General features: G+C 43.4%; 1 protein-coding gene across 3 annotated transcripts in view; it reads right to left on the reverse strand.

The window, feature by feature from the left end:
- The window catches only part of SLC52A2 (solute carrier family 52 member 2), a 71,593-nt gene that overhangs the window by 4,259 nt on the left and 40,523 nt on the right, over positions 1–26,811 (reverse strand). For all 3 annotated transcript variants that reach the window (XM_030190256.1, XM_030190257.1, XM_030190255.1), the window contains one exon: positions 18,747–19,617. In XM_030190256.1, coding sequence (XP_030046116.1) covers positions 18,747–19,617 — 871 coding nt within the window. The remainder of the gene's footprint in view (positions 1–18,746; positions 19,618–26,811) is intronic.

Raw genomic sequence — 26,811 nt, forward strand, 5'->3', positions numbered from 1 at the left:
ATTTTTCACAATCCTCCCGCGATTTAACGGCTTTGAATAACTTTGTGTCATCAGCAAATTTAATTACTTCACTATTTACTCCCATCTCTAGGTCATTTATAAATATGTTAAAAAGCAGCGGTCCCAGCACAGAGTCCTGGGGAACCCCACTAACTACCCTTCTCCATTGAGAATACTGACCATTTAACCCTACTTTCTGTTTTCTATCTTTTAACCAGTTTTTAATCCACAATAGAACACTACCTCCTATCCATACAGTGGTCATTAATTGAGCATATTAAACACATAGGGGAATAAGGGATAGAGAGAGCGAGGAGTTTCTCAGTTCCTCACTCTAACATCCTCCTTCAACCTCCAGCTTTGCTCCACCACCCCTACTCACCGAGACGGCCATTGTCTTGACCTCGTCCTCTCCTCTTCCAGCTCTCCCTCCAATTTCCATGTTTCAACTCTTCCTCTCTCCGATCATCACCTAATCACCTTCACACTTCTTCACCCCCCCCCCCCAGCCCCGTCCAACTTTAACCACTACCTCCAGGAATCTCCAGGCTATCGATCCTCCCACCCTATCCTCTAATAATTCTAATCTCCTCCCCTCCATCATGTCCTCCGAGTCTGTCGACAAGGCTGTCTCCGCTTACAATGCCACTCTCTCATCTGCTCTGGACACCCTCGCACCTTCCACCTCCCGTCCCACAAAGCGTACTAATCCCCAGCCCTGGCTGACCCCTTGCATCCGTAACCTTCGCTCCTGCACCCGATCTGCGGAGCGCCTCTGGAGGAAATCCCGCACCCATTCAGATTTCCTTCACTACAAATTCATGTTATCCTCCTTCCACTCCTCCCTTTTCCTTGCCAAACAGGACTACTACACCCAATTGACCAATTCTCTCAGCTCCAACCCCCGTCGTCTCTTTTCCACCCTTAACTCCCTCCTCAAAGTGCCCTCCGCTCCCACCCCACCCTCGCTCTCTCCTCAATCACTGGCTGATTACTTCCGCGACAAGGTGCAAAAGATCAACCTTGAGTTCACTACCAAGCCATCTCTTCTTCACCCTGCAACCCTCTCCCTCACCCAACCAACCCAGGCCTCTTTCTCCTCCTTTCCTGTCATCACCGAGGAGGAAACCGCTCGCCTTCTTTCCTCATCGAAATCCACCACCTGCTCTTCTGATCCCATCCCCACCAACTTACTTAACATCATCTCTCATACTGTCACCCCCTCCATCTGTCATATCCTCAATCTCTCCACTGCAACTGTCCCTGACACCTTCAAGCACGCCGTAATCACACCTCTCCTCAAAAAAACATCACTTGACCCTACCTGTCCCTCCAATTACCGACCCATCTCCCTCCTACCCTTCCTCTCCAAAATACTTGAGCATGCCGTTCACAGTCGCTGCCTTGATTTTCTCTCCTCTCATACCATCCTCGATCCACTTCAATCCGGTTTCCGCCCTCTTCACTCAACAGAAACAGCACTCTAAAGTCTGTAATGACCTGTTCCTTGCCAAATCCAGAGGCCACTACTCCATCCTCATCCTCCTTGATCTATCCGCCACTTTTGACACTGTGAATCATGACTTACTTCTTGCCACACTGTCCTCATTTGGGTTCCAGGGCTCTGTCCTTTCCTGGTTCTCCTCCTATCTCTCCCACCGCACCTTCAGAGTTCACTCTCATGGATCTTCCTCCACCCCTATCCCCCTATCTGTTGGTGTTCCCCAGGGATCGGTCCTTGGACCCCTTCTCTTTTCAATCTACACCTCTTCCCTGGGCGCCCTGATCTCATCTCATGGTTTCCAGTATCATCTCTATGCTGATGATACCCAGCTATATCTGTCCACACCAGACATCACCACAGAGACCCAGGCAAAGGTATCAGCCTGCCTATCTGACATTGCTGCCTGGATGTCCAACCGCCACCTGAAACTGAACATGTCCAAGACCGAGCTCATCGTCTTTCCACCAAAACCCACGTCTCCTCTTCCTCCACTTTCTATCTCAGTTGATAACACTCTCATCCTCCCCGTCTCATCTGTCCGCAACCTCGGAGTCATCTTTGACTCCTCCCTCTCATTCTCTGCGCATATCCAGCAGACTGCCAAGACCTGCCGCTTCTTCCTCTTTAACATCAGCAAAATTTGCCCTTTCCTCTCTGAACACACCGCCCGAACTCTCGTCCATGCTCTCATTACCTCTCGCCTTGACTACTGCAACTTACTCCTCACTGGCCTCCCACTTAGCCATCTATCCCCCCTTCAATCTGTTCAGAACTCTGTGGCACGTCTCATATTCCGCCAAAACCGATTTACTCATATCACCCCTCTCCTCAGGTCACTTCACTGGCTTACAATCAGATACCGCATTCAATTCAAGCTTCTCCTTCTTACCTACAAATGCATTCAGTCTGCTGCCCCTCACTACCTCTCCTCCCTCATCTCCCCCCTATGTTCCCGCCCGTAACCTCCGTTCACAAGACAAATCCCTCCTCTCTGTACCCTTCTCCAACACCGCCAACTCCAGGCTCCACTCATTCTGCCTCGCCTCACCCTATGCTTGGAACAACCTTCCTGAGCCCTTACGCCAAGCCCCCTCCCTGCCCATCTTCAAGTCTGCTTAAAACCCACCTCTTCAATGCTGCATTCGGCACCTAACTCTTACCGTTCACTAAATCCAGACTGCCCCAATTTGACCGCCCCTATCGGACTGTCCGTTCACTTGTCTCTTAGATTGTAAGCTCCTTGAGCAGGGACCGTCCCTCTATGTTAAACTGTACAGCGCTGCGTAACCCTAGTAGCGCTTTAGAAATGTTAAGTAGTAGTAGTAGAGATAAGGTGGAGAACCTATTCTGAAAACTAGAAGTAGTATTGAATTCAATAAGAAACGGGAAGCCAGTGAAGTTTCTGAAAAAAAAGAGATGAAACTGAATCATATTTACTGGCACAGAAGATGAGACGAGAAGCAGTATTCTGTAAAGTCTGAAGTTTTTTCAAAGAAATCTTAGGTAATCCTGCAAAAATAATACTGCAATTATCTATTTTTGTAACCAATAGGGACAGAACTAGATCCAGAAATCTCCTCTCACAACGTAGTTGTCTAAGCACAAAGAAACCAGACTGAAGCAAAGACAATATTTGAGGAGCAAAAGAAATTATTGTACCGGTGTGATAGAAGTGTCTAAAAGAGAAAGAGTTTGAACCGGAACAAGAGAGAATCCAGTAATCCAGCAGGCAACTGTTTTATTAACATTAAGAACCATTTTGTGTGACAACAATCAATGGGCTACCACATCGAGACAGGATTGGAGTGAGGAAATACTAGAAGTAACAGAATCTGAATAGAACAAAAGAAGAATCTCATTAGCATAAATAAAAGTAGAGATAGAAAACCTCTGAATGAAGGTCGCTAATGGACTGAGGAACAAATTGAACAGCAAGGGTGACAGTATAGACCCCTGTGGAACATCACAAGAAAGAGAGTGAGAAGCAGAAGTGGAGGAAGATGACGTGACTTTAAAGGAACAAGTAAAGAGAAATGAGACAAACCATTTAAAACCTGTTCCAGAGAGGCCTAAAGATTGAAGATGAGCCAAAAGAAGAGAATGGTCAATTAAGTCTAAAGCTGCCGAAAGGTCTAAGGAAATGACTAAAGCACAATGGTTATTGTCAAGGTAAGAGTGAATAATTTATCTGAAAATCAAATGTAAACTGTGAATCAAGTATAAATCCCAGAACCTTAGTGTTCTTTTCAGCCAGAAGATTAGTTCCAGAAGGTTGAGTCACAGCATCTGGAATACAATTACAAGAGTTTGTTCAACCAAAGTACGAGGGATAGTAACATACATAGTAACATAGTAGATGACTGCAGAAAAAGACCAGCATGGTCCATCCAGTCTGCCCAACAAGATAAACTCATATGTGTATACCTTACCTTGATTTGTACCTGCCTTTTTCAGGGCACAGACCGTACAAGTCTGCCCAGCAGTATTTCCCAACCACCAGTCCCGCCTCCCATCACCGGCTCTGGCACAGACCGTATAAGTCTGCCCGCCAAAATCCTCGCCTCCCAACCACCAACCTCTCTTCCACCACCTGCTCCGCCACCCAATTTTGGCTAAGCTTCTGAGGATCCATTCCTACTGCACAGGATTCCTTTATGCATATCCCACGCATGTTTGAATTCCGTTACCGTTTTCATCTCCACCACCTCCCGCGGGAGGGCATTCCAAGCATCCACCACCCTCTCCGTGAAAAAATACTTCCTGACATCTTTTTTGAGTCTGTCCCCCTTCAATCTCATTTCATGTCCTCTCGTTCTACCGCCTTCCCATCTCCGGAAAAGATTTGTTTGTGGATTAATACCGTTCAAGTATTTGAACGTCTGTATCATATCACCCCTGTTCCTCTGTTCAGGTCAGCAAGTCTATGCTCATACGTCTTGGTACGCAAATCCCATACCATTCTCGTAGCTTTTCTTTGCACCGCTTCCATTTTTTAAACATCCTTCGCAAGGTACGGCCTCCAAAACTGAACACAATACTCCAGGTGGGGCCTCACCAACAACTTGTACAGGGGCATCAACACTTCCTTTCTTCTGCTGATCACACCTCTCTCTATACAGCCTAGCAACCTTCTCGCTACGGCCACCGCCTTGTCACACTGTTTCGTCGCCTTCAGATCCTCGGATACTATCACCCCAAGATCCCTCTCCCCCTCAGTACCTATCAAACTCTCACCGCCTAACACATAAGTCTCTCATGGGTTTCTACTCCCTAAATGCATCACTTTGCATTTCTTCGCATTGAATTTTAATTGCCAAACCTTAGACCATTATTCTAGCTTCCTCAGATCCCTTTTCATGCTTTCCACTCCCTCCCGGGTGTCCACTCTGTTGCAAATCTTAGTATCATCCGCAAATAGGCAAACTTTACCTTCTAACCCTTCGGCAATGTCACTCACAAATATATTGAACAGAATTGGCCCCAGCACCGATCCCTGAGGCACTCCACTACTCACCTTTCCCTCCTCTGAGCGAACTCCATTTACCACCACCCTCTGTCGTCTGTCCGTCAACCAGTTCCTAATCCAGTTCACCACTTCGGGACCTATCTTCAGCCCATCTAGTTTATTTAAGAGCCTCCTGTGGGGAACCGTGTCAAAAGCTTTGCTAAAATCTAAGTAGATTACGTCTATAGCACGTCGATGATTCAATTCTCCAGTTACCCAATCAAAGAATTCAATGAGATTCGTTTGGCAAGATTTCCCTCTGGTAAAACCATGTTGTCTCGGATCTTGCAACTTGTTGGCTTCCAGGAAATTCACTATCCTTTCCTTCAGCATGGCTTCCATTACTTTTCCAATAACCGAAGTGAGGCTTACCGGCCAATTCCTCCACCTTCATTTTTTCCCAGAAATTGTATTAATTTTAATTTTGTATTATATAAACAAAGAGAACAACCTCTCCACCTCCCCCATTCTCTATTTCTGTGGATAACACTCTCATTCTTCCTGTCTCATCAGCTCGTAACCTTGGGGTCATCTTTGACTCCTCTCTCTCCTTCTCTGCACATATTCAGCAGACTGCTAAAACCTGTCGTTTCTTTCTATATAATATCAGCAAAATTCGCCCTTTCCTTTCTGAGCACACTACCAGAACCCTCATCCACACTCTTATCACCTCTCGCTTAGACTATTGCAACTTGCTTCTCACAGGTCTCCTACTTAGCCATCTCTCTCCTCTTCAATCTGTTCAAAATTCTGCTGCACGACTAATATTCCGCCAGTGTTGTTATGCTCATATTAGCCCTCTCCTCAAGTCACTTCACTGGCTTCCTATCCGTTTCCGCATACAGTTCAAACTCCTCTTTTTGACCTATAAGTGCATTCACTCTGCAGCTCCTCAGTACCTCTCCACTCTCACCTCTCCCTACATTCCTCCCCGGGAACTCCGTTCACTGGTTAAATCTCTCTTATCTGCACCCTTCTCCGCCACCGCTAACTCCAGAATCCGTTCCTTTTATCTTGCTGCACCATATGCCTGGAATAGACTCCCTGAGCCGGTACGTCAAGCTCCATCTCTGGCCGTCTTCAAATCTAAGCTAAAAACCCATCTTTTTGATGCTGTTTTTAACTCCTAACCCTTATTCACTTGTTCAGAAGTTTCAGAACCCTTATTTTATCATCCTCACTTTAATATTCCCTTATCTCTTGTTTGTCCTGTTTGTCTGTCCTAATTAGATTGTAAGCTCTGTCGAGCAGGGACTGTCTCTTTATGTTCAAGTGTACAGCGCTGCGTACGTCTAGTAGTGCTATAGAAATGATAAGTAGTAGTAAGTAGTAGAACAATATAAACTAGTACATCAGTTATGCTACTGTGTAAGTAACTTTTAAAAAATTAACCATATTTCTATTACACTCATAGTGATTTAAAATGATCATAAACAAATTATAGATTGTTGGCATATTGTTCCACTGGAAACTCTTTTTACTATGTGTAGATTCATATATTTTTTGCAATTTAGAGTTCAAGTTTTTGATGATAAAGTTTTTGATGATAAGTTTTTGATGATAAAGAATAGATTGCCACCGAAAGTGAACAGTAAGAAGTCTTGTTGATTTTCAATAGGATAAAACAAGCTTTTGGGCTCCACCTTCATAACCTTTGTTTAGTTGAAGATATTGTAATGAATAAAAACAAATAATTATTGAAACTTGCATTTTTATCACTTGTTTTTAGTTTTCTGTATAGTCGCCACCATTCACCACACGTCTGCCGATGGACAAGTTTTCAAAAGCCAGTGCAAAAAAACTGTGAGGAAAGCTACAGAGGCTAAGGCTCTTCAGCTTGGAGAAGAGACAACTGAGGGGAGATATGATAGAGGTTTATAAAATACTGAATGGAGTAGAACAGGAAGAGGTGAATCGCTTATTTACTCTTTCCAAAAATACTAGGACTAGGGGGCATGCAAAAGTAGTAAATGTAAAGCAATTCAAAGAAAATATTTCTTCATTCACTGTGTAATTAAACTCTGAAATTCATTGCCAGAGAATGTAGTAAAAGCAATTAGCTTAGCAGGGTTTAAAAAAGGTTTGGATAATTTCTTAAAAATCCATTATTAAGATGGACTTGGGAAAATCCACCACTTATTTCTAGGACAGTCCAAACAAACATACAGTAGCAGAGGATTTTAGACGAGTCAGCTTGGTGAATTGACTATGCAGGGTGGAGTCTCATATGACTAACACGGCTGTTCTCATTTCACTCTCCGGTGACTCTTTTGCTCGTGTATGTGTTTTAATCATAGACTCGTCCCCCACCTACCTATATCTTTTTTTCTTTTTTATTGTTTTTTAATTAATTTTAAACATATATCTCATTGTGACTTCTTAGTGCCTTTAATAACAGTTTACTAAGCACACAGCACTTAGATGTACTCATTGGTGAGCTCATACACCCCGACAGGTGCCTGTTTCGCTACGCTTTGTCAAGGGGGAGTATCACCAAATCAGCTTGCTAGCCACAGTGTCTATGTGTGTGACATTTGTGGGACACAGACAACAGAAGTCTGTCCAGCATCGGCCTCAGTTTCCACTATTCTTGCCCAAGATAACAACTTAATAGCCATGCTGTGTTTCCGTCCTCTTTCTATTCCACACATTTTGAATTTGCTCACCATTTTTTACTCTACCATCTCTCCTGGAAGGGTGTTCCAGGCGTCTGCTACCTTCTCTGTGAAAAAGGTTTTTCTGTTACTCCTAAGTCTACTGTCCTGCAACCTCCATTCATGTCTTCTAGTTCTACCACCCTCACGTCTCTGGAAGAGGTTTGTTTGAATATCAATACCTTTCAATTGCTTAAGTGTCTGTATCATATCACCTCTCTCTCTCTCTCCTTTTCTCTAGTGTATACATATTCAGGTGCTCCAGTCTTTTCTCATGTGTCTTATGGCACAAACCTTGTACCATTTTTGTTGCCTTCCCCTGAACTGTCTCAAGCCTTTTTATGTCCTTGAAGAGATACGGCCTCCAAAACTGTACAAGTTTCTTAAATTGCATTGATGAGTGCTCACTGGGGAGTTAAGATGCAAGGATTGTTATCAGAAAGTTGGTCTTTGCCCTCAGGAGTGCCTCAAGGATATCACTAGTTCTGTCTAGTGTACTTATGTCCTCCTTGGGTAGACACTTGGAAAAGGAAGGTTACTCTATTTATATATATATGTGGATAATGTAACTATAATTTTTCCTGTTGTTTCTTATTTAAAGGATATCCATAATACTATCAGGCTTATTTTCAAAAAAGAAGGACGCCCATCTTTCAACACAAATCGCAAGATGGGCGTCCTTCTCACAGGGTCGCCCAAATCGGCATAATCGAAAGCCGATTTTGGGCGTCCTCAACTGCTTTCCGTCGCGGGCATGACCAAAGTTCATGGGGGTGTGTCAGAGGTGTAGCGAAGGCGGGACTGGGGCGTGCCTAACACATGGGCGTCCTCGACCCATAATGGAAAACAGAAAGGTGTCCCTGACGAACACTTGGACGACTTTACCTGGTCCTTTTTTCTTACAACCAAGCCACAGAAAATGTGCCCTAAATGACCAAATGACCACCGGAGGCAATCAGGGATGACCTCCCTTTACTCCCCCAGTGGTCACTAACCCCCTCCCATCCTCAAAAAAAATTTTTAAAAATATTTTTTCCAGCCTCTATACCAGCCTCAAATATCATACCCAGCTCCATGACAGCAGTATGCAGGTCCCTGGAGCAGTTTTCGTGGGTGCAGTGCACTTCAGGCAGGCAGACCCAAGCCCATCCCCCCCTACCTGTTACACTTGTGGTGGTAAATGTGAGCCCTTCAAAACCTACCAGAAACCCACTGTACCCACATGTAGGTGCCCCCTTTCACCCCTTAGGGCTATGGTAGTGGTGTACAGTTGTGGGGAGTGGGTTGGGGGCCTCAGCACACAAGGTAAGGGAGCTATGCACCTGGAAGCAATTTCTGAAGTCCACTGCAGTGTCCCCTAGGGTGCCCGGTTGGTGTCTTGGCATGTCAGGGGGACCAGTGCACTACGAATGCTGGCTCCTCCCATGACCAAATGGCTTGGATTTGGTCATTTCTGAGATGGGTGTCCTCGGTTTTCATTATCGCCAAAAATTCGGGACGACCATCTCTAAAGTCGACCTAAATTTTGTGATTTGGGCGTCCCTGACCGTATTATCGAAACGAAAGATGGTCGCTCATCTTGTTTCGATAATACGGGTTTCCCCGCCCCTTTCTGAGGACGTCCTCAGGAAATCTTGGGCGCCCCTTTCAATTATGCCCCTCTCTCTCTCATTGTTTTTCAATTATTGCAAATTGGATGGCCTCTTATTATCTCAAATTAAATAGAAAAAAATCAAGTGGAAGACACATGATGCCTAGAGCAGGAGCGTAGGCTGCTTGCTCAGTTCCTCCGGCTCCCCACCAAATTGGCAATATATCCTGTTTGTTTTTGTATGAAATGAGTTTTGAAGGTTTTCCTGCTTTTTGCAGTGTTGGTTGACTGTGAGCGATGCAGAGTTTGGAGACCTTGTTTGGGTTATGGCATCAAGATTGACCTGCAGGGCCTCAGAGAAGCCAAGGGGAGTGGAAGCCAAGATGGCAGCTCGAGTGGCCCTGCTAAGTCCATTGGGTTGTTCTGAATAGACTAAGGAAATTGTAACAGAAGTGTGCACTGTGGTGGAAGCTGCCTTGGATGCTAAATTACAGCAAATGCAAGATCGCATTGAGGCTGCTCATGAACAACTGGATTATTTGGAGCTCGAGAATGATGCTCAACAACATCGTGTAGGTTCTTTAGAGACTGAGGCTTAGCATACAGTGGGTGCTATGGATCAGCTTTGCCTTGCTTTTAAGCAGATGGAACGCATAGTGGAAACTTTGGATGGCACAACACTTCACAATAATTTACGTTTGGTTGGTATTTGAGTCCCTCATGGATGTTGACTTGGTGAAGACTTTCGAGACTTGGCTTCCACAATCCTTAAATTTGACTTTTAGTGAGTATTATTTTAAAATTATGTGGGTCTGTAGGAGCGGTCTCAGGACCGATGATTTGTCCTGTCCTAGAGTGATTATTTTTCATGTTTATCATTTGGAGCACAAGCAAGTTATCCTGCAAGTCTTGTGTGCTGGATGTTACCTGGCATACAATAACCAGAGAGTTCTGTGTTTTTAAGATTATACTTTTACAGTACGCACTCAACGGAAATCTTTTGCTCCTTTGTGTTCTGAGCTTTATGCCCGGCAAATTTCACGTGCTCTACTCTATTCTGTACGACTTCGGTTTGTGTCAGGTGGTAAAACCCATTTTTTAACCTCTGTGGAAACAGTGCAAACTTTTACTCAATCTCTCCCAGCCAAAGGAGGACCTTAGATGATTGCTGTTCAATTTTTTGTCTCAGTTGTGGTGGGTTTGATATGCTTATTATTTGTGAATTAGCTTGTCATATTTGCCTGAATACAGTGGGCCATTTATATTGGACTCTACACCTGTTTTTGCTGAAGTGTGCTCTAGTTGGATCAGGATATACTGCTTTTCGTTTATATCTTTGGTATCTGGGATTTTGGTAGGTAGGTGGGGGTATTCACGTGTTCAATCCCCTGAAATTGGGGACAGTAATTTAGGAGTTTGGATGATGATGGGGGTTGGGTTTGGGTGGGATAGGTCATGGGATGGTGGGGAAGGTACTGGGTGGCTGGGGAGAAAATTGGAATTTTGAGACAACTGTAGTTTGTGTGTGTAGTACTTTAATTTGTTTGCTGTATTGCCAATACAACATTTAAAATAAATTAAAATAAAGAAAAAACAAGATTTACTGTTGTGTGCTAGGTAGAATCAAATTAAGGATTTGAATCTAACTATTGATGGGAGAGTCTTATTCATTAGACCATTCGATTAAACTCTTAGATGTTGTTTTGGATAACAAATGATCTATGGAATCTCAAGTTAATTCACTTGTAAGGAGTTCTTTCTATGTTATAAGAAAGTTAAGAAGTATTCATAAATACTTATTACCAGAAGATCTGTTTTGACTAGTGGTACAATCATTGAACCTTAGTAAATTAGATTACTGTAATTCGTAGTGGAGGAGTGGCCTAGTGGTTAGGGTGGTGGACTTTGGTCCTGGGGAACTGAGGAACTGAGTTCGATTCCCACTTCAGGCACAGACAGCTCCTTGTGACTCTGGGCAAGTCACTTAACCCTCCATTGCCCCATGTAAGCCGCATTGAGCCTGCCATGAGTGGGAAAGCGTGGGGTACAAATGTAACAAAAATAAAATAAAATATATTTGGGTTTATCAAAACAACTATTGAGAAAAAAAAAATCAAACTATTCAAAATGTGGCTGTACATCTGATCTTTCCCCCTAAGAAATCAAATAGAATTACACCATATTTTATTAAGCTGCACTGGTTTCCCGTAGAAGCTAGGGTGCTGTTTAAATTGAGATGTTTGTTATTCAAGATTGTATTTGGCCTGATTCCTCATTATATGATTTCTCTTGTATGCCAACCAATATCAGGACAATATTATAATACTCAAAATTCTTTCTCATTTTCTTTCCCCAGTCCTTGGAGGATTATTTTGAAGAAATTGTTTACTTGCTTAATTGCATATCAGGCAGTTAGCTTATGGAATTCTCTTCCATTTAAACTAAGGCATATGTCCAATTATGATATCTTTAAGAAGGGATTAAAAACTATGCTGTTTACAAATATGTGATAAGGAAGCAATATGTTGCAGTACCCTAGCTTAGATGTGTTTCTGTAAGGTTATTGATGACCATAATATTAATATCTGTGATAATTTGGGATTATTCTGTTACATCTTAGATTTATTTTTGATCTAGTATCTTAGTTATAATCCGCTATGAACTGTAACTCACTGCATGCTCATTTCACATGCAATAGCAGAATAGCGTCTTCACACTGACAATTGTCACCGAAGTGAAGGAAGAGATTTCAAACAAGTGAACACATGTATTGTGCCAGTGCTGCCATCTGTTGATAACGTTGTTGTTGTTTTTTTTTTTTTTTAAAGGAATGGAGAAAGGGAAGTAATTTGATATATTGCCTTTCTGTGGTGCAATCAAAACAGTTTACATAGTATGGAGGTGGAGGCATTACTTTTCATTTAACCCTCAAATTTTTGTCTTGTCTTTATTTAATGTTAAGCCATGGGAGATGTACTAATTTTCAACAATGTCACTATCTGCATTGATCCTAATGATAGTACCATGTAAATCATCAGTTGCAGAGACTAACAAACGCATGTCATCAGCATAGGCACAGTGATAAATATTTAAAGCAGCTAAACCTCTTCCAAAGGAAGACGTATAAACAGTAAATAAAGATGATGAAATAGGAAAACCATGTGGAACCCACATTGGGGAAATCCAGCGAATTGGTGATGTGTTATTGTAAGCCACATTGAGCCTGCAAAGAGGTGGGAAAATGTGGGATACAAATGCAATAAATAAATGAAAATAATAAAATAAATGTGTTAGTCATTTTAACACTGTATTTTGTAATGTCCAAAAAAGCCGTGAACCAATTCAGGGCAATCCCTGATAAACACAACACAATCAATTTAAATAGTAGTAGATCATGATCTACTTATCAAAAGTTGCAGTCAAATTGAAAATAGGTCTGTTCCTTTGGTTAACAAATTCTTAGCATCAGAGACTAAGAAAATTAGTAATGATTCTGTACTATGTGATGATCTAAAACCAAACCAAATGTCAAGCCAAATGCAAAAAGGAGATAAGGAGGGCTAAGGAGGAATTTGAAAAAAAGTTAGCGATAGAAGCGAAAACATATACAGTGGGGGAAATAAGTATTTGATCCCTTGCTGATTTTGTAAGTTTGCCCACTGACAAAGACATGAGCAGCCCATAATTGAAGGGTAGGTTATTGGTAACAGTGAGAGATAGCACATCACAAATTAAATCCGGAAAATCACATTGTGGAAAGTATATGAATTTATTTGCATTCTGCAGAGGGAAATAAGTATTTAATCCCTCTGGCAAACAAGACCTAATACTTGGTGGCAAAACCCTTGTTGGCAAGCACAGCGGTCAGACGTCTTCTGTAGTTGATGATGAGGTTTGCACACATGTCAGGAGGAATTTTGGTCCACTCCTCTTTGCAGATCATCTCTAAATCATTAAGAGTTCTGGGCTGTCGCTTGGCAACTCGCAGCTTCAGCTCCCTCCATAAGTTTTCAATGGGATTAAGGTCTGGTGACTGGCTAGGCCACTCCATGACCCTAATGTGCTTCTTCCTGAGCCACTCCTTTGTTGCCTTGGCTGTATGTTTTGGGTCATTGTCGTGCTGGAAGACCCAGCCACGACCCATTTTTAAGGCCCTGGCGGAGGGAAGGAGGTTGTCACTCAGAATTGTACGGTACATGGCCCCATCCATTCTCCCATTGATGCGGTGAAGTAGTCCTGTGCCCTTAGCAGAGAAACACCCCCAAAACATAACATTTCCACCTCCATGCTTGACAGTGGGGACGGTGTTCTTTGGGTCATAGGCAGCATTTCTCTTCCTCCAAACACGGCGAGTTGAGTTCATGCCAAAGAGCTCAATTTTTGTCTCATCTGACCACAGCACCTTCTCCCAATCACTCTCGGCATCATCCAGGTGTTCACTGGCAAACTTCAGACGGGCCGTCACATGTGCCTTCCGGAGCAGGGGGACCTTGCGGGCACTGCAGGATTGCAATCCGTTATGTCGTAATGTGTTACCAATGGTTTTCGTGGTGACAGTGGTCCCAGCTGCCTTGAGATCATTGACAAGTTCCCCCCTTGTAGTTGTAGGCTGATTTCTAACCTTCCTCATGATCAAGGATACCCCACGAGGTGAGATTTTGCGTGGAGCCCCAGATCTTTGTCGATTGACAGTCATTTTGTACTTCTTCCATTTTCTTACTATGGCACCAACAGTTGTCTCCTTCTCGCCCAGCGTCTTACTGATGGTTTTGTAGCCCATTCCAGCCTTGTGCAGGTGTATGATCTTGTCCCTGACATCCTTAGACAGCTCCTTGCTCTTGGCCATTTTGTAGAGGTTAGAGTCTGACTGATTCACTGAGTCTGTGGACAGGTGTCTTTCATACAGGTGACCATTGCCGACAGCTGTCTGTCATGCAGGTAACGAGTTGATTTGGAGCATCTACCTGGTCTGTAGGGGCCAGATCTCTTACTGGTTGGTGGGGGATCAAATACTTATTTCCCTCTGCAGAATGCAAATAAATTCATATACTTTCCACAATGTGATTTTCCGGATTTAATTTGTGATGTGCTATCTCTCACTGTTACCAATAACCTACCCTTCAATTATGGGCTGCTCATGTCTTTGTCAGTGGGCAAACTTACAAAATCAGCAAGGGATCAAATACTTATTTCCCCCACTGTAGCAAAACGTTTTTTAGGTATATTAAAAGCAGAAAGCCGGCTAAAGAATTGGTAGGGCCACTGGACGACAGTGGTGTTAAAGGGGCGATCAGGGAAGACAAAGCTGTAGTGGAGAAATTAAATGAATTCTTTGCTTCGGTCTTCACCGAGGAGGATTTGGGAGGGATACCGGTGCCGGAAAAGGTATTTGAAGCGGATGAGTCGGAAAGACTAAATGATTTCTTTGTAAACTTGGAAGACGTAATGGGGCAGTTCTGCAAACTAAAAAGTAGTAAATCGCCGGGTCCAGATGGTATTCATCCCAGAGTATTAATAGAGCTGAAAAATGAACTTGTGGAGCTGCTGTTAATAATATGCAAGTTATCCCTAAAATCAGGTGTGGTACCGGAAGATTGGAGGGTGGCCAATGTAATGCCGATTTTTAAAAAGGGTTCCAGAGGAGATCCGGGAAATTATAGACCGATGAGTCTGACGTCGGTGCCGGGAAAAATGGTGGAGGCTATTATTAAGAATAAAATTACGGAGCACGTACAAAAGCATGGGCTGCTGAGACAAAGTCAGCACAGATTTAGTGAAGGGAAGTCTTGCCTCACAAATCTACTGCATTTTTTCAAGGGGGTGAACAAGCATGTGGACAAAGGGGAGTCGGTGGATATTGTATATCTAGATTTTCAGAAGGCGTTTGACAAAGTGCCTCATGAAAGACTCCAAAGGAAACTGGAGAGTCATGGGATCGGAGGCAGTGTATTATTATGGATTAAGAACTGGTTAAAAGACAGGAAGCAGAGAGTAGGGTTGAATGGTCAGTATTCTCGATGGAGAAGGGTAGTTAGTGGGGTCCCTCAGGGGTCTTTGCTGGGACCGCTGCTTTTTAACATATTTATAAATGACCTTGAGATGGGAGTAACTAGTGAGGTAATTAAATTCACAGATGACACAAAGTTATCCAGGGTCGTCTCGTCGCGGGAGGAGTGTGAAAGATTACAAGAGGACCTCGTGAGGCTGGTGGATTGGGCGTCCAAATGGCAGATGAAGTTCAACGTTGACAAGTGCAAAGTGATGCACGTGGAGAGGAGGAACCTGAATTACGGCTATGTCATGCAAGGTTCCGCTTTAGGAGTTACGGACCGAGAAAGGGATCTGGGAGTCATCGTGGATAGAACATTGAAATCTTCCGCTCAATGTGCTGCGGCGGCTAAGAAGGCGAACAGAATGTTGAGTATTATTAGGAAAGGGATGGAAAACAAGCATGAGGATGTTATAATGCCGTTATTTTGCTCCATGGTGCGACCGCACCGGAGTATTGTGTTCAGTTCTGGTCGCCTCATTTCAAAAAAGATATAAAGGAATTGGAGAAGGTGCAGAGAAGGGCGACGAAAATGATAAAAGGGATGGGACGACTACCTTATGAGGAGAGGTTAAGACAGCTAGGACTCTTTAGCCTGGAGAAAAGGCGGCTGAGGGGTGATATGATAGAGGTCTACAAAATAATGAGTGGGGTAGAGCGGACAGATGTGAAGCGTTTGTTTACGCTTTCTAACAATAACAGAACTAGGGGACACAAGATGAAATTAGAATGTGGTAGGTTTAAAACAAATTGGAGAAAGTTTTTCTTTACTCAGCATGTGGTTAGACTCTGGAACTCATTGCCGGAGAAGGTAGTGACGGCAGCTGGCCTTGCTGAGTTTAAAGGGGGTCTGGACAGATTCCTGAAGGAAAAGTCCATTGATCGTTATTAAATTTTGGGTTTTTGCCAGGTTTTTGGGGCCTGGATTGGCCGCTGTTGGAGACAGACTGCTGGGCTTGATGGACCTTTGGTCTTTTCCCAGCGTGGCAGTGCCCTTCTTCGTCAGATCGGAAATAATCTGACGAAAAAGGGCAACCTTCGAAAGCTAATCAAGAAATGTATTAAGTTATGTCCAATAAAAAAGGTATCATCTTATTTTCTTTTCCATGTTTTATTTTGTTTGATTTCTATTGATAACCTTAAGAGTGGACTAACAAGGCTACCACACTCCTGTAGCATCAGAAACTTGTGATGTTCGGCAAGTCATTTAACCCTCCACTGCCTCAGGTACAAACTCAGATTGTGAGTGTCCCGTACCCATACCCCCCTCCCCCCACCGGGACAGAAAAATGTCCATTGTAACTGAATGTAGATTGCGTTGATATTTTTCCTGCTTGCAAGAAGTATATAAGAAATTAAACGATCCACAAACTCTAAAGTGGAAAACAACCAAGCAGATCAGTGGTAGAAGTACACGATCTTTATTAATATAGTTGAATAAAATATAAATTGCAACCATATTAATAAAGATTGTGTACTTCTACCACTGATTTGCTTGGTTGTTTTCCACTATAAGAAATTAAATATACCCCTTCCTGCCTCTCACATCCCGGCAGTTTACCCCCATCTCTCACTCATCTCCTCAAACATCCACCCTCCTAACACTCTACCCCAACTGACTCTTTCCATCTCCCTAGTACTTCAAAACACAAACTCCATCCTCCCTCCTCTCTCACTACTGTACCTTACCTGACTCTCACCTCTTCAGGAGCTTCACCCTACTCTGAATCCCCCTTTCTCCCCCCAACTTTCCTGATTTTCATCCTTCTGTGCCCATTCCCTTACAGACTCATTTCCCCTCTGTATCCCTTTCTCTCCACCCTCACCCCAGTCCTCATTTCAGTTATGTTCTACTACCCTCTACACCTCCTTCTCCTTTTGACTCCCCACTCACATTCCATACTCTATGCCCTTTTGATATTCACCACCCCTTGAATCAATCCTCTTGTCTATATGACTCTGAAATCTTTTCAAATCCACCATCACCTCTGCTCAGCACTCCACCACTCCCATTTCCTCACTTCTATTTAGCCATTTATTCCCCTTGGCCTATAGACTATTCATAGATCTGACTATTACCTGCATTAGGCATGCTACCCCACTTTACTCTGACCTTCCAATTGAATTCACCCTCTCCTCTCTCACCTCATCCCCAGCATTTACATCTCCTCTTCACACGCACCTCTTCATTATTCAACTTCTTCCTCACCTTCTTTCCACTTCTCCCTCCAATTTTCAACCTCCTCCCCCTGTGTTCCTCTTTAACACATGCACCCCTTCATCATTCACCCCCCCCCCGCAGCATTTAATCTGTTCCTCTCCTGTTTCCCTCTCCAATATTCACCTTCATCATTCACCACCCCAGCATTCAATATGTTCCTCTCCTGTTTCCCTCTCCAGTATTCACCCCATCTTCTCTCTCTTCCTCAGAATTCAAACCTCTCCTCTTGTGTTTCCCCCTTACACATACACCCCTTCATCATTCACTCTGTTCCTCTCCTGTTTCTCTCTCCAGTATTCACCCCTTCATCATTCACCTCCTCCGCAGAATACAGTCTGTTCCTCTCCTATTTCTGTCGCCAATATTCACCCCTTCATCACTCACCTCCCCCAGCATTCAATCTGTTCCTCTCCTGTTTCCCTCTTCAGTATTCACCCCATCTTCTCTCACTTCCCCCAGTATACAATCCTCTACTCTTTTGTTCCTCCCTTTCACATACACCCCTGAATCATTCACCCACCCCCTGCTCCTCTCTGGTTTCCCCCTCCAGCATTCACTCCATCTTCTCTAACTTCCCCCAGTATCCAAGCCCCTCTTCTCTTGCCTCACATAAATGAGCATTCACTCTCCTCCTCTCTCACCTTCAGTTTTCACAGTCTCCCTTTCTGCTTGCAGTTTTGGGAATACAAAGAGCAGCTCCTCTGTGTATCCCCAGGACAACACGCAGTATGTACTGGGGACAGCAGAAGGAGTTATAGCAGACAGCAGAGAAATGTTGGCTATACTGCCAGCATTTTCATGCTCTTCAAAGTGCAGTGCACCTCCTCTCAGATGCTGCTCTACTCAAGTGTGGCAGCTGATCTTCTTTCGGGGTCAAGAGATTCAAGAAAGAACTTGGAAGACAAATAAAACAACTTGAGTCTCCTTGAAGATCCACAAAACTTGGGCTGTTTGTATATCTAGTGTGTTTGGCTGACTGGAAGCTTTCAGTGCCACCCAGAGGGTGGGAGGCATATTATTACCAATGCGTCCCAGATGCCTTCAGAGATTACATTCTACCCCTACCTGCTCCTATTTTCTGCCGACATCCAGTGCCACTTCCAGAGTACCAATATTTTATAACCTTCTCTGAACCCTTAGCAGGCACATGCTTATAATCTATGTCATGCCTGAGACCTGTCACCCATAGTGCCAGACACCATGGTATTTTGCTAACACTTACCTGCACATGAGAAACATGGCAATGAAGCATGCCACAGGATTGGCAATGTTACTCAGAACCACAGACAGGTGGTATGCCATGGTCCCATAAGGCAGACAGGCATAAGTCTGCACGGATGGCAACACACCATTGGTCAACGCATTAGAGACCATCAACAGCACCAGCAGATATATATTTCTCCAAGTCAGGAAAGGAGAGGAGACAGTGGGCTTTACAGTGGTTTCCATGTTCTCTTTCATATCTGTAGTGGTGTAAGTGCTGTCCCTCAGAGGGAAGGACTCCAGGCTATCATGGGGAGAGCTTTCTGGTGGCTGCTCATGGACCCTTTGCATATCTCGCTCCTTCTGGTGCCAGTATACAAGTCCCACAAAAGATATACCAGAGATAGTGAGCAAGACCCAGATGAACCAGAAGTATTTGGTGGCGGTGAATTTCTCCTGGAAGTAGAAAGGCTCTGTGCCATTCCCAAAGCTGTTGTTACGGCACTCCAGCTGGCCAATTCCCTGGCCCAATGCTGCTACACATGGAAAGAATGCACTGAGGCCCTGCCCAATGAAGAAGGTGCGGATGAAGGCCGGTGGGAACTGGTACATGTATGGCAGGAAGGTGACATTAGAGGTGCAGCAAAGGAACGCCAGCACAAAGCCCAGCAGCAGAAAGGGCAGACTATGCACTTCGCCACCTATGAGCACAGTCTGCTGCCAGAAGACAGCCAGGAAGGTGGCCGCCAGCACACTCAGTGCCTGGATCCCATGGATTAACCACTGCTCCTTCAGCAGCTCCGGAGCAAACCTGTGTGTAAGGGTGACTGCGATGGGGCCCAGGTTCCCAAAGGCAATCAGAACTGTGAGGTAAGCGGGCAAGTTCCATCCTGCAGAAGGAAAAGAAAAACAGTGGGGTCAGGACACTGCTCCTCTCACTTCAACACAGCAACAACGTTCAGGCCTTGGCCCCACAGCACTAATGTTATAAAAGGGCTCCTAAGGGCCCACAAAAGGAAAGAGGAAACAGTAAAGTTATGACATATATTTTATTTTTTTATTTTTGTTACATTTGTACCCTGTGCTTTCCCATTCATGGCAGGCTCAATGCGGCAGGCAATGGAGGGTTAAGTGACTTGCCCAGAGTCACAAGGAGCTGCCTGTGCTGGGAATCGAACTCAGTTCCTCAGTTCCCCAGGACCAAAGTCCACCACCCTAACCACTAGGCCACTCCTCCACAAGTGCTACTCTCACACCTCATCACAGCAGGGCCTAGTTCATTCCCACCCAACCTCCCCAACTCCTGCCCACCCCTACAACATCTCTTCACTTTATAAGTTAAGACTTTAAGTGCTAATTAGGATAACAAGAGGGGAATCTTCATTAAAGAGTTTTAATTACATTTCATTACTTTCTGAGATCTCAAAGAACAAGTCCATTCTCTTGAGTCTAGAGTAGCAGACATGGGGAAGCTAAGAAAAACAGAGAGGTACGTAGAGCAGACATACAGAGACATAGGAGAGAAGTCCCACCTCTAGTCTGGCAGCCTCTGTGCTGCCTTGGAGGAGGTAGGTCTCCTAAAAGGAAAGAATCACCCTGGTGAAGTAATCCTGTAGCCAGGACCAGCCAACCAGGGGATGCAATATCCTCTTGAACTGAGGATGTCTCTCCAGCAACTTCTACCCAGGAGGGAAGGGTTAGGACAGCTGTTGTAGTTGGTGATTTGATCATTATGCATATAGATAGATGGGTGGCTGGTGGACATGAGGATCGCCTAGTTGCTTACCTGCCTAGTACGAAGGTGGTGAACCTCACTCATCACGTAGATAGGATTTTAGATAGTGCTGGGGAGGAGCTGGTTGTCTAGGTACATGTGGGTACCAAAGACATAGGAAAATGTGGGAGGGAGGTTCTGGAAGCAAAATTCAGCTGAAGTCCAGATCCTCCAAGGTAGTGTTTTCAGAAATGCTCCCCATTCCAAGCACAGGACCCAAGAGGCAGGCAGAGCACTGAAGTCTCAATACGTGATTGAGATGATAGTGCAAGGATGAGATATTTAGATTTGTTAGGAACTGGGCAACATTCTGGGAAAGGGGGAGCCTATTCTTAAAGGATCGATTCCACCTTAACTGGGATGGAACCAGGTTGTTGACATTACTACTAAAAAGGAGATAGAGCAGCTTTTAAACTAAAATTGAGGAGTAAAGCAGAAAATCAACCAGGAGCACATAGTTCAATGTGAAGCTGTTAGGTTTTCAAGGCAAAAACTAGGTTCGTGAGCCCTTGGGCAGTGACAGGCAAAACCACCCCACACCAGAGACAAGGCAGAACTCTGACAGAAACAGCTAGACTTCACCTGCACTTAACCGCCCTTCCCCAGGAGTTGAGCCCCTGGGTGCAGGCTGCTGGCAGGACTTACCGGACAGGGCAGGAACTGGATACCAACAAGGATGAACAGGGACTAAGGGTCAGAGGGAAAAGGAATATACATGGGCAGCAAGGCAGGAAACTGGGCTAGGACTCACAGACAGACAATACTACACAAGGCAGGAAATGGACAAGCTAAAGGACAGGAACTGAAAGCTGCCAAGCAGCCACTGAAAAACACTGACAGACAAGAGTCGGGACTGAAAGCTGCAGAGCAGCCACTAAGCAAGAACACAGACAGAAAAGAGTCAGGACTGAAAGCTGCCACGCAGCCACTAAGAGAGAGCTACAGACAAACAGAAACTAGACCAGGAATACAGACCAGAAACAAGACTAAGAAATAAGCAACAAACCTAAGCTAAACTACACACAGACTAACTAGAACCGGATAAGAACCTCAAACAAGAAACCAGACTAGGCAGAAGTGCAACAAAGCACCAACAAACCAGGGACCTTAGACGATGCAAAGGCCCACACAGAAGTTTCCAGGTGATTAATAAAGCCCATCAGCTGCTGAAGTTCAGCTGCAGGAATCACCAGGCAGCTACGGGTACTGTTCAGGCCCAAACAACAGAAGCAAGTCTGGCAGCCCGGAAGATCCGGACCAGGCCGGTCTGGAACGGGTGACAGTCCACAGCAGCCACCGGTTCTGGCCACCAGGGGGCGAGGTGAGCACAGACAAGGAAACGCTCCCTGAAGCATACTATTGAAACAGGACATTTAGAGAATCCCAATAGAGAGGTTTCAACAATGGTGAAAGAAAGCCAGTAGTGTTTAAGGTAAAGGATGCACATTATTCCCGTCAACTTCTAAGCAGCTTGTAGATGCAAGGAAAAAACACAATTTGAAGTGTCTGTATACAAATGTTAGAAGCCTAAAAAATAAGATGTGTTAGAGTATATAGCACTACACATGAGGCAGATATAATAGGCACCTCAGAGTCCTGGTGGAAGGAGAACAATCAATGGGATGCTGTGTTATAAGGGTACAAATTATATTGCAATGATAGAGTGGATCAAATTGAAAGGGTAGCATTGTGCTACATATTAAAAGTTAACTTGAGTCAAACAAAATAAACATTCTACATGAAACAGATAACAGCATGGAATCATTATGGATAGAAATTCCATGTGTGAAGGGAAGGAGTATTCTTGTAGGGCTGTACTACTAAAGGGAAGTGGAGCTGGCTAGAATAATTTGTTAAATGGACTGATTTGGTTTTAACAGCACTTATGCGAGCACGATATATCCTCCAAGGGAAGTGGTAAAACAGATCTGTTTATTTGGGTATGATTTGTTTTGGGAGAATCTTAAGAACTGTATGTGGGTTATATATGCAATGTTATCAAGTGCACTATACCTCTTTTTGAACACGCTAGGTAGTTATAGCATGTAGATTTGAAGGTTACATTTGTTTGAGCTAATTAGTCCAGTAGTGAGGAGAGTTATGTATATTTTGAATTTAGGGCATTCTTTTAATATATTGAATATATGCTATATACAGAAGGTTCTTTGGTTTAATCTATGCTATATGCGTAAGAGTTCAGAATCAGCCTAGATGTATGTACATACACGGTAAGGAGGTGGAACACCAAATGTGCAATGATGGTTCCATCTGTGACATCACCACATACTCCCTTTGGGGATATAATGGTTGGAATGGGTATGGTCTGAGCACATTTAAACACTATATAATTGCATTATAAAAAATTAAAAAGTTTATTGTTTATCCAAGGTATAGTAGGTAGTACTGTACTACTGTCTGCCAGGACAGAATGGACAGATGAAGAAATGTTTACAGAAATTAGAAAAGCTGGCAAATTGGGAAACAGTATAATAATGGGTGATTTCAATTATCCCAAAATAGACTGGATAAATGTCACATCAGGGAGTGCCAGGGTGATAACATTCTTACATAATAAATGACTGCCAAGCACATAGCCCAAATAGCTGGAAACAAGTCAGCTTTTATGGCCCATTTATAATCATAGGTCCTAAAAATCTCCTACTAAGTGCACAAGTATAAACATGTCACTCAAATCACATGCTCTTTTTATGTTGAAATTATTTTTATTAAGACCAACTCGGTAAAGAAAGATAATACATAAGTAGACTACAAATGGTCAACACATTTTTACAACTGCCACTCAAGTCCAACCCTTCTACCCATACAATAAACTCCCATGCTAAAACCCAGTAAGATAAAGCAAAATCAGGAGGCCTGTACTCTTATGACCTCCCAAATATAGCAGGGATAAATAGACAGACTGCACTGGAGCACCTGAGAAGTCTTCAGAGAATATTAAGAATCCCACTTCGAGCTGCTGGTGACAAAGACTGCATGTATGTGAGCCAGACAAGAAAAGCTTTTTTTAAAATAAGGGAACCCTAGCCCTAGTGCACTCTAAAAGCATCAAAGAATGAAATTTGTTACGCCAGGCCCAAAAGGATGGGAAGTCAGAAGACGTCCAGACTGCAAAGATAATTTTCTTGCCCACCCCGCCAGCTTTCTGAATTAGCTGATGTCCATTTTTACTCTGCAGCACAAAAATCTCATGACGGTCAAGGAGGATAACCATTGGTGTGAGAGGAATAGAAAAATTCAATAAAGTCTCCAGATAATGGGTGACTGAACTCCAAAAGGACTGAATCTGAGGACAAACCCAAAAGGCACGGAACAGATTATTCACATCCAGATGGCATTTTTGGTAAAGTGGAGATTCCCACCTTCCCATTTTAAAGAAATGTTCTTGAGTAAGATAAGCAATAAGAGAAACTGATATTCCCTGAAATCAGCATTAACAGTAAGATTTGGAATTCACTAAGAAATCCAATGAGGTGATAGATAGGACGCTGCAAGTCCAGGCAGCACCGACGTAAGAGATCAGACAAATCTTTATCAGGAAAGAGTGGGATAAGCAATTTATGAAGAACAGATACCAAAAGGCAACTCTCCACCACTCCCTGGAAAAGTGTACTCGCCTTAACAGTATGCTGGGCTTGCAAATCTACAGAATCCAGAGGCAATATAGTGGGAGAGTTGATGGTACGCAAAAATATCACCCAGACTGGTTAAGGAGCCATCACCAAGTTGAGCCAAAGGTTTCATCTTAACATTAGCTCCCAACACCTGAGACAGATACCGTATATCCTTAGCACCCAACAGCCAAAAGTGATATTATCCATGCCCGGTGTAAAGGAAGCATTTTCCTGGATAGGCATCATGTCAGAAATTTCTGCTGATATATGCCAAAGAGTGGTAAGTTCCCTCCAGAGATCTTGTTATGGGTGAAACAGAACACTAGACTGTATCAATGAAGATAAAGTTCGTAGGGGGGCATGAAGGAGGTACTGGAGATGCCAAGGACGAAAATAGTGTTGTTCCAATAATAAAAGCATATAATCTTGTGAGTTAAGAAGCCAATCTCCCAGATGCCTTAACAAACTTGCTCTATTGTATTTCTTGATAACCTGGGAGGCCTAAACCTCCCTCCTTCCAAGAACCCATAAGAAACCTAAAGGGCATCTTAGGCTTGGTCCCACCCCAACAATAGTAATAATTTAGATAAACAACAGAGGTCCCGGTGAAATAGTTTTAAAGGTAGCATTTGAAACGTGTATAACCAACGCAGGAACTCTGTTATTCTATAAAGGAGAATCCGACAATGTAAACTAAAGGGAGATACCTCCAACAGAGCAAAGCATCAGAAGTGATTTGAAACAAATGATCTATATTAAGACAATATAAATTCGACGTGTGCACCGAAAGCTGAATTCCTAAATAACGGAATGAAGAGTCTGCCCTCGTAAGGGGAAAGACACCCTCTGCCAGTGATTCCGAAGATCTCGTCTACTACTACAAATCACTTCTATAGCGCTACCAGTCGTACGCAGTGCTTTACAATTGTCTAGATGCCAAAGTCTGAAAAATTCAGTTTAAACCTGGAAAATTCACCATATTCTGCAAAAGTTTCCATCAATGCAGGTAAAGATGTCTGAGAAACATATGAACCAAAAAGTCAATGGCGAATGCTGAAATCTGAAAAGTAGAACACCAAAATCTATTCCATGGATTTCTGAATGAGATTTAATGTCTCTAATTAAAAAATCAAGGGTTAAGACAAACAAAAGCAGAGATAAAGGGCAACCCTGTCTGGTTCCTCTTTGGATAGGAAAGGGGTCAGAAAGAATCTCATTAATGGAAATGTATGCTTGTGGATTGGACTATAAGACTCTAAGCGCCTCAACAAAAAAGAAAACCATGAATACCATATGTTTCCAAAACTTTAGCAGAAAATCCCAGGAAACCCGATCAAAACCCTTCTCCGCATCAAAGCTAATAAGCAGAGAAGGCAATTCCTGATGTTGAACGTAATCCAAAGAGGCCAAAATAACTTGAATATTCTTAGTGGCTGTACGCTCCTGAATAAAGCCAACCTGAGAATTATCTAGAAGATCAGACAAAATGTGAGCTAAGATTTTTGTTAGTAGTTTGGTTTTATAGTTCAGGAGAGAGATTGGATGATAAGATGATGGACGATGGGATTAGGAGATCACGTCCCAGTTTCAAAACAACGATCATTTGTGTCAGTTGGAAAGAGTCCGGTATCCGCTTATGATGAATCAACTTTGTGTACATTATGATGAATCAACTTTGTGTACACTGAAACTAACTAAGGACCTATCTCCATAGAAAGGATTGTATAAAATTCAGTTCGGAACTTATCTGGTCCCGGAGCTTTTCCAAGTGTACTCTGCCGAATGGCCATCTGAACTTCATCCAGAGTAATAGGGTTATTAAGCAAAGCTAGAATCTGGGAGACAACAATGGAAGCTCTAAGTTAGTTAAATATAAAAGAACCATCTAAGCGATCCTCTGGATCCTGGTCATTTAAGGCTGCATAAAACTCCTGAAAAATTAGCAGAATAGCATCATCCGAGTTTAAGTGGCCATCCACACCTTTCATCTGAAGAATCCGTTGACAGCCTGTCTGCTGATGTATCAAGTGGGACAAGAGTTTCCTGTTCTTGTTACCATGGAGGAACAACTGATATTTGTAATAAGTTTGCGACTTAACTGCCCACTGATGCAATAACTCATTTAGTTCAGCCTGGGAGGCAAGAAAATTAGCCTTATTGGCCAATGTGGAGGAGAACCCAAATAAGGCCCGTTCTTTACTAACCTTCCTCTCTAGACGCAAAATGTTCCTATTTAACATTTTGCACTTATGGTGTACATAAGCAATGGTTTTTCCCTGTAATATGGTTTTAGCTGCTTCCCAAATGAGAGTCAGCCAATCCAAATATGCTTGATTATGTCTATAATATTCCTACCACTTCTTAATTAAAAAGTCATGATAGTGGAGGTCGCCATAGAGAGAATAGCCAATGGCATCCACTCCTGACACCCCCCCCTCAAATGAAATTGAATCCAGATCATGGTGTAGTCAGAGATTGCATGTGCTAATTTAAGCTTTGGAGATCCTAGAAAAAAATCCCTAGAGACCAATATATAATCAATCCTAGTGGAATGTGCCTGAGATAAGTGAGTATAGTCACACTCACCTGGATGCAACGCCCGCCAGACATCTATGAGATCTAAAGCACTACAAAGAAAAGGGAGTCCCTTGGAAGAATCCAAACAAGCCCCAGATGGA

This window comes from Microcaecilia unicolor, chromosome 1 (genome assembly GCF_901765095.1).
Source record: "Microcaecilia unicolor chromosome 1, aMicUni1.1, whole genome shotgun sequence".
In the NCBI taxonomy this organism is placed as follows: Eukaryota; Metazoa; Chordata; class Amphibia; order Gymnophiona; family Siphonopidae; genus Microcaecilia; species Microcaecilia unicolor.